Below are 8,350 nucleotides of genomic sequence, written 5' to 3' on the forward strand. Positions count from 1 at the left end.
TTAGTGTCAGAAAGTGTTTGAATATTATCAGATTATTGAGAGACAAAACACACGATTAAACCTTCATTTACGAGATCAAACGACAGAGAAATCAGTTTTATAATAAAGTCAAACAGATTAAATGTTGTTGTTGTGTTTTAAGGCACATGAAGAGTTAAAGATGAAATCTGTGCTGAAAGTCGTCACTGAAGAGAAGACGACCCAGAACCTGAAGGTTAGTCCTGGTTTAAGCCCGGTTTATGCCTGGTTTATGCCTGGTTTAGTCCCGGTTTATGCCTGGCTTAGGCCCGGTTTAGGCCCGGTTTATGCCTTGTTTAGTCCTGGTTTAGGCCCGGTTTATGCCTGGTTTAGGCCCGGTTTAGGCCCGGGTTAGTCCCGGGCTGTGTCCGGTTTAGGCCCGGTTTATGCCTGGTTTAGTCCTGGTTTAGTCCCAGTTCATGCCTGGTTTATGCCTGGTTTAGTCCTGGTTTAGTCCCGGTTTATGCCTGGTTTAGTCCTGGTTTAGGCCCGGTTTATGCCTGGTTTAGGCCCGGTTTAGTCCCGGGTTAGGCCCGGTTTATGCCTGGTTTAGTCCCGGTTTAGTCCTGGTTTAGTCCCGGTTTATGCCTGGTTTATGCCTGGGTTAATCCTGGTTTAGGCCTGGTTTAGTCCCGGTTTATGCCTGGTTTATGCCTGGTTTAGTCCTGGTTTAGTCCCGGTTTATGCCTGGTTTATGCCTGGGTTAATCCTGGTTTAGGCCTGGTTTAGGCCTGGTTTAGTCCCGGTTTATGCCTGGTTTATGCCTGGTTTAGTCCCGGTTTATGCCTGGTTTATGCCTGGGTTAATCCTGGTTTAGGCCTGGTTTAGGCCTGGTTTAGCCCTGGTTTAGTCCTGGTTTAGGCCGGGTTAGGCCCGGTTTAGTCCCGGTTTTGGCCCGGGTTAGGCCCGGTTTAGTCCCGGGTTTGGCCCGGTTTAGGGCCGGTTTAGTCCTGGTTTAGGCCGGGTTAGGCCCGGTTTAGTCCCGGTTTTGGCCCGGGTTAGGCCCGGTTTAGTCCCGGGTTTGGCCCGGTTTAGGGCCGGTTTAGTCCTGGTTTAGTCCTGGTTTAGGCTTGATTCAATGGAAGGAGAAAACATCTTCAGGGAAAGACTGGACTTGTCTGTGGTTTAAATGTGGAGAGAGACAAACAAACAAACAAACAAACAAACAAACATCCCAGACTGTGCGGCCCAGTGTGTTCATAAATGTGGGCCGTCTGGACTTCCTCCAGCCACAAATAGTTTCCATTGGTTTGTTTTGAAGTTTTTACGGCCCTGAAACGGGAGCATCTCGTAAAGTCCAACATCTCGTTAAAACATATTGTTGCTTTTGTTTTAGGGAGAAGCAAAAGCCAGAGCGGCGAGGGAGGTGGACGTGGAGAAGATGGCCAGAAACAACCAGGTGTGCGCTTTAATGTGGGCCGCTCACAGGGGCTGGCAGAGTGGTTAGCCCTTTATGTAACAAGAGCAGGCTTCTGGAAAACCACACATGGAAACAGACAGAAACATCACTTTGCTGCTCGGAAACTCAATTAAAGGTTTTTCACTTGATCCAGAATGCTCAACATTCAGCCAGGAAAGAAACAACGAAGTCTCAGGAATTCACACCCAGGAAAGAAACAACGAAGTCTCAGGAATTCACACATTTCAGATTAAAAATCATGATTTGATCACAAATTTTATAGTTTGATGGTTCAGACCTGGTTTAGTCCTGATTTAGACCTGGTTTAGTCCTGGTTTAGACCTGGTTTAGTCCTGATTTAGACCTGGTTTAGTCCTGGTTTAGACCTGGTTTAGTCCTGATTTAGACCTGGTTTAGTCCTGGTTTAGTCCTGGTATAGACTCTGGTTTAGACTCTGGTTTAGTCCTGGTTTAGACTCTGGTTTAGTCCTGGTTTAGGCCTGGTTTTGGCCTAGTTTAGACTCTGGTTTAGTCCTGGTTTAGACTCTGGTTTTGTCCTTCCTGGTTTAGTCCTGGTTTAGACTCTGGTTTAGTCCTGGTTTAGTCCTGGTTTGGACTCTGGTTTAGTCATGGTTTAGACTCTGGTTTAGAATCTGGTTTAGTCCTGGTTTAGACTCTGATTTAGACTCTGGTTTTGTCCTGGTTTAGTCCTGGTTTAGACTCGGATTTAGACTTTGGTTTTGTCCTGGTTTAGTCCTGGTTTAGACTCTGGTTTAGTCCTGGTTTAGGCCTGGTTTATTCCTGGTTTAGTCCTGGTTTAGACTGTGGTTTAGACTCTGGTTTAGTCCTGGTTTAGGCCTAGTTTAGACTCTGGTTTAGTCCTGGTTTAGGCCTGGTTTAGTCCTGGTTTAGGCCTAGTTTAGACTCTGGTTTTGTCCTGGTTTAGACTCTGGTTTAGACTCTGGTTTAGTCCTGGTTTAGTCCTGGTTTAGACTCTGGTTTAGTCCTGGTTTAATCCTGGTTTAGACCTGATTTAGGCCTGGTTTAGACTCTGATTTAGACTCTGATTTAGACTCTGGTTTAGGCCTAGTTTAGACTCTGGTTTAGTCCTGGTTTAGGCTCTGGTTTAGACTCTGGTTTAGACTCTGGTTTAGACCTAGTTTAGACTCTGGTTTAGTCCTGGTTTAGACTCTGGTTTAGGCCTGGTTTAGTCCTGTTTAGGCCTAGTTTAGACTCTGGTTTTGTCCTGGTTTAGACTCTGGTTTAGACTCTGGTTTAGTCCTGGTTTAATCCTGGTTAAGACCTGGTTTAGACTCTGGTTTAGACTCTGGTTTAGACTCTGGTTTAGTCCTGGTTTTATCCTGGTTTAGACCTGGTTTAGGCCTGGTTTAGTCCTGGTTTAGACTCTGATTTAGACTCTGGTCTAGTCCTGGTTTAGATTCTGGTTTAGGCCTGGTTTAGTCCTGGTTTAGGCCTAGTTTAGACTCTGGTTTAGTCCTGGTTTAGACTCTGGTTTAGACTCTGGTTTAGGCCTGGTTTAGTCCTGGTTTAGACTCTGGTTTAGTCCTGGTTTAGACCTGGTTTAGACTCTGGTTTAGACTCTGGTTTAGTCCTGGTTTAGACCTGGTTTAGACCTGGTTTAGACCTGGTTTAGTCCTGGTTTAGTCCTGGTTTAGACCTGGTTTAGTCCTGGTTTAGTCCTGGTTTAGACCTGGTTTAGTCCTGTTTTTTTAGACCTGGTTTAGTCCTGGTTTAGTCCTGGTTTAGACCTGGTTTAGTCCTGGTTTTTTAGACCTGGTTTAGTCCTGGTTTAGTCCTGGTTTAGTCCTGGTTTAGTCCTGGTTTAGTCCTGTTTTAGTCCTGGTTTAGACCTGGTTTAGTCCTGGTTTAGACCTGGTTTAGTCCTGGTTTAGTCCTGGTTTAGACCTGATTTAGTCCTGGTTTAGTCCTGGTTTAGTCCTGGTTTAGACCTGGTTTAGTCCTGGTTTAGTCCTGGTTTAGACCTGGTTTAGTCCTGGTTTAGTCCTGGTTTAGACCTGGTTTAGTCCTGGTTTAGTCCTGGTTTAGTCCTGGTTTAGACCTGGTTTAGTCCTGGTTTAGTCCTGGTTTAGACCTGGTTTAGACCTGGTTTAGTCCTGGTTTAGTCCTGTTTTAGTCCTGGTTTAGACCTGGTTTAGTCCTGGTTTAGACCTGGTTTAGTCCTGGTTTAGTCCTGGTTTAGACCTGATTTAGTCCTGGTTTAGTCCTGGTTTAGTCCTGGTTTAGACCTGGTTTAGTCCTGGTTTAGTCCTGGTTTAGACCTGGTTTAGTCCTGGTTTAGTCCTGGTTTAGACCTGGTTTAGACCTGGTTTAGTCCTGGTTTAGTCCTGGTTTAGACCTGGTTTAGTCCTGGTTTAGTCCTGGTTTAGACCTGGTTTAGACCTGGTTTAGTCCTGGTTTAGTCCTGGTTTAGACCTGGTTTAGTCCTGGTTTAGTCCTGGTTTAGACCTGGTTTAGACCTGGTTTAGTCCTGGTTTAGACCTGGTTTAGTCCTGGTTTAGACCTGGTTTAGTCCTGGTTTAGTCCTGGTTTAGTCCTGGTTTAGACCTGGTTTAGACCTGGTTTAGTCCTGGTTTAGACCTGGTTTAGACTCTGGTTTAGTCCTGGTTTAATCCTGGTTTAGACCTGATTTAGGCCTGGTTTAGACTCTGATTTAGACTCTGATTTAGACTCTGGTTTAGGCCTAGTTTAGACTCTGGTTTAGTCCTGGTTTAGGCTCTGGTTTAGACTCTGGTTTAGACTCTGGTTTAGACCTAGTTTAGACTCTGGTTTAGTCCTGGTTTAGACTCTGGTTTAGGCCTGGTTTAGTCCTGTTTAGGCCTAGTTTAGACTCTGGTTTTGTCCTGGTTTAGACTCTGGTTTAGACTCTGGTTTAGTCCTGGTTTAATCCTGGTTAAGACCTGGTTTAGACTCTGGTTTAGACTCTGGTTTAGACTCTGGTTTAGTCCTGGTTTTATCCTGGTTTAGACCTGGTTTAGGCCTGGTTTAGTCCTGGTTTAGACTCTGATTTAGACTCTGGTTTAGTCCTGGTTTAGATTCTGGTTTAGGCCTGGTTTAGACTCTGGTTTAGACTCTGGTTTAGTCCTGGTTTAGACTCTGGTTTAGTCCTGGTTTAGACCTGGTTTAGATTCTGGTTTAGACTCTGGTTTAGTCCTGGTTTAGACCTGGTTTAGACCTGGTTTAGACCTGGTTTAGTCCTGGTTTAGTCCTGGTTTAGACCTGGTTTAGTCCTGGTTTAGACCTGGTTTAGTCCTGGTTTTTTAGACCTGGTTTAGTCCTGGTTTAGTCCTGGTTTAGACCTGGTTTAGTCCTGGTTTTTTAGACCTGGTTTAGTCCTGGTTTAGTCCTGGTTTAGTCCTGGTTTAGTCCTGGTTTAGACCTGGTTTAGTCCTGGTTTAGTCCTGGTTTAGTCCTGGTTTAGACCTGGTTTAGTCCTGTTTTAGTCCTGGTTTAGACCTGGTTTAGTCCTGGTTTAGACCTGGTTTAGTCCTGGTTTAGTCCTGGTTTAGACCTGATTTAGTCCTGGTTTAGTCCTGGTTTAGTCCTGGTTTAGACCTGGTTTAGTCCTGGTTTAGTCCTGGTTTAGACCTGGTTTAGTCCTGGTTTAGTCCTGGTTTAGTCCTGGTTTAGACCTGGTTTAGTCCTGGTTTAGTCCTGGTTTAGACCTGGTTTAGACCTGGTTTAGTCCTGGTTTAGTCCTGTTTTAGTCCTGGTTTAGACCTGGTTTAGTCCTGGTTTAGACCTGGTTTAGTCCTGGTTTAGTCCTGGTTTAGACCTGATTTAGACCTGGTTTAGTCCTGGTTTAGTCCTGGTTTAGACCTGGTTTAGTCCTGGTTTAGTCCTGGTTTAGACCTGGTTTAGTCCTGGTTTAGACCTGGTTTAGACCTGGTTTAGTCCTGGTTTAGTCCTGGTTTAGACCTGGTTTAGTCCTGGTTTAGTCCTGGTTTAGTCCTGGTTTAGACCTGGTTTAGACCTGGTTTAGTCCTGGTTTAGTCCTGGTTTAGACCTGGTTTAGTCCTGGTTTAGTCCTGGTTTAGACCTGGTTTAGACCTGGTTTAGTCCTGGTTTAGTCCTGGTTTAGACCTGGTTTAGTCCTGGTTTAGTCCTGGTTTAGACCTGGTTTAGTCCTGGTTTAGTCCTGGTTTAGACCTGGTTTAGTCCTGGTTTAGACCTGGTTTAGTCCTGGTTTAGACCTGGTTTAGTCCTGGTTTAGTCCTGGTTTAGACCTGGTTTAGACCTGGTTTAGACCTGGTTTAGTCCTGGTTTAGACCTGGTTTAGACCTGGTTTAGACCTGGTTTAGTCCTGGTTTAGTCCTGGTTTAGTCCTGGTTTAGTCCTGGTTTAGTCCTGGTTTAAACCTGGTTTAGTCCTGGTTTAGACCTGGTTTAGTCCTGGTTTAGTCCTGGTTTAGACCTGGTTTAGTCCTGATTTAGACCTGATTTAGTCCTGGTTTAGTCCTGGTTTAGTCCTGGTTTAGACCTGGTTTAGTCCTGGTTTAGTCCTGGTTTAGACCTGGTTTAGTCCTGGTTTAGTCCTGGTTTAGACCTGGTTTAGACCTGGTTTAGACCTGGTTTAGTCCTGGTTTAGACCTGGTTTAGACCTGGTTTAGACCTGGTTTAGACCTGGTTTAGTCCTGGTTTAGACCTGGTTTAGTCCTGGTTTAGACCTGGTTTAGACCTGGTTTAGTCCTGGTTTAGACCTGGTTTAGACCTGGTTTAGGCCTGGTTTAGTCCTGGTTTAGTCCTGGTTTAGACCTGGTTTAGTCCTGGTTTAGACCTGGTTTAGTCCTGGTTTAGACCTGGTTTAGTCCTGGTTTAGACCTGGTTTAGTCCTGGTTTAGTCCTGGGACACAGAAGTTTGGACACATTTTCACGTTAGATTCTCTTTAGACTCGTTTTGCTCAGATTAAACACAATATTTTAGATTCATGAGGTAAAAGTGAAGAACACTTTGTGATGAAGGACGAGATACTCACAGCAACGAAAACACACCATCAATCTGAACATTAGGTCCAAAGAACAGAGACCTCCTCGTCTGGTCTCCTAACTCCTCGCCGGTGTCTCACTCCTTGCCGGTGTCTCACTCCTTTCCGGTGTCTCACTCCTTTCCGGTGTCTCACTCCTCGCCGGTGTCTCACTCCTTGCTGGTGTCTCACTCCTTGCCGGTGTCTCACTCCTTTCCGGTGTCTCACTCCTCGCCGGTGTCTCACTCCTTGCTGGTGTCTCACTCCTTGCCGGTGTCTCACTCCTTTCCGGTGTCTCACTCCTCGCCGGTGTCTCACTCCTTGCTGGTGTCTCACTCCTTGCTGGTGTCTCACTCCTTGCCGGTGTCTCACTCCTTGCCGGTGTCTCACTCCTTTCCGGTGTCTCACTCCTTGCTGGTGTCTCACTCCTTGCCCGTGTCTCACTCCTTGCCGGTGTCTCACTCCTTTCCGGTGTCTCACTCCTTTCCGGTGTCTCACTCCTTGCTGGTGTCTCACTCCTTGCCCGTGTCTCACTCCTTGCTGGTGTCTCACTCCTTGCCGGTGTCTCACTCCTTGCCCGTGTCTCACTCCTTGCTGGTGTCTCACTCCTTGCCGGTGTCTCACTCCTTGCCGGTGTCTCACTCCTTGCCCGTGTCTCACTCCTTGCCCGTGTCTCACTCCTTGCCCGTGTCTCACTCCTTGCTGGTGTCTCACTCCTTGCCGGTGTCTCACTCCTTGTTGGTGTCTCACTCCTTGCCGGTGTCTCACTCCTTGCCGGTGTCTTGCCCGTGTCTCACTCCTTGCTGGTGTCTCACTCCTTGCCCGTGTCTCACTCCTTGCTGGTGTCTCACTCCTTGCCGGTGTCTCACTCCTTGCCCGTGTCTCACTCCTTGCTGGTGTCTCACTCCTTGTCGGTGTCTCACTCCTTGCCCGTGTCTCACTCCTTGCCCGTGTCTCACTCCTTGCCCGTGTCTCACTCCTTGCTGGTGTCTCACTCCTTGCCGGTGTCTCACTCCTTGCCCGTGTCTCACTCCTTGCTGGTGTCTCACTCCTTGCCGGTGTCTCACTCCTTGTTGGTGTCTCACTCCTTGCCGGTGTCTCACTCCTTGCCGGTGTCTTGCCCGTGTCTCACTCCTTGCTGGTGTCTCACTCCTTGCCCGTGTCTCACTCCTTGCTGGTGTCTCACTCCTTGCCGGTGTCTCACTCCTTGCCCGTGTCTCACTCCTTGCTGGTGTCTCACTCCTTGCTGGTGTCTCACTCCTTGCCCGTGTCTCACTCCTTGCTGGTGTCTCACTCCTTGCCCGTGTCTCACTCCTTGCTGGTGTCTCACTCCTTGCTGGTGTCCTTCAGCTCTCCAGAGTCAGCTCGGTGAAGATGCTCCAGTGGCTTCGAGCTCGAGGGTTGAACGTCCAACACAAACTGCCCAAAGACCTGCTCATGCTGAAGGTCATGGGATGTTTAGCCGAGAGCTGAAGACCAGGACCAGATGTAGACCTGACAGGTCTAAACCAGGACTAAACCAGGACTAAACCAGGACCAGGACTGAACCAGGACTAAACCAGGACTAGACCAGGACTGAACCAGGACCAGGACTGAACCAGGACTAAACCAGGACTAGACCAGGACTGAACCAGGACCAGGACTGAACCAGGACTAAACCAGGACTAGACCAGGACTGAACCAGGACCAGGACTTTTGTTTTTCTTGTTCACTGTTCGATGTTCAAACTAATGTATTTAATTTAAATTCCTGATTTTGCAAATTTAAGCTGATATTGTGTGAAATTATATTTATTTAAATTAACTCTCACCTTGAATTAAAGTTATATTTATTCATTAAAATGAACTATTTTTATTTAATTCCTGATGTGATTTTGACAAATTTCCACTTTTTTAAAACCCCAACTAAAACAATCTTGACCTTGGCTCCTGG

At 46.8% G+C, this 8,350-nt stretch overlaps 1 protein-coding gene across 1 annotated transcript in view; it reads left to right on the top strand.

Moving 5' to 3' along the window:
- The window catches only part of cunh18orf63 (chromosome unknown C18orf63 homolog), a 54,396-nt gene extending 46,505 nt beyond the window's left edge, over nt 1-7,891 (top strand). The window contains exons 14-16 of the mRNA XM_072450308.1: nt 143-214; nt 1,355-1,417; nt 7,769-7,891. Of these exons, the coding sequence (XP_072306409.1) occupies nt 143-214; nt 1,355-1,417; nt 7,769-7,891 (258 nt within the window). The remainder of the gene's footprint in view (nt 1-142; nt 215-1,354; nt 1,418-7,768) is intronic.
- The last annotated feature ends 459 nt before the right edge of the window (nt 7,892-8,350 follow it).

This window comes from Eucyclogobius newberryi, unplaced genomic scaffold (genome assembly GCF_026437365.1).
Source record: "Eucyclogobius newberryi isolate DKJ021-1_F unplaced genomic scaffold, fEucNew1.0.hap1 SCAF_178, whole genome shotgun sequence".
Taxonomy (NCBI): Eukaryota; Metazoa; Chordata; class Actinopteri; order Gobiiformes; family Gobiidae; genus Eucyclogobius; species Eucyclogobius newberryi.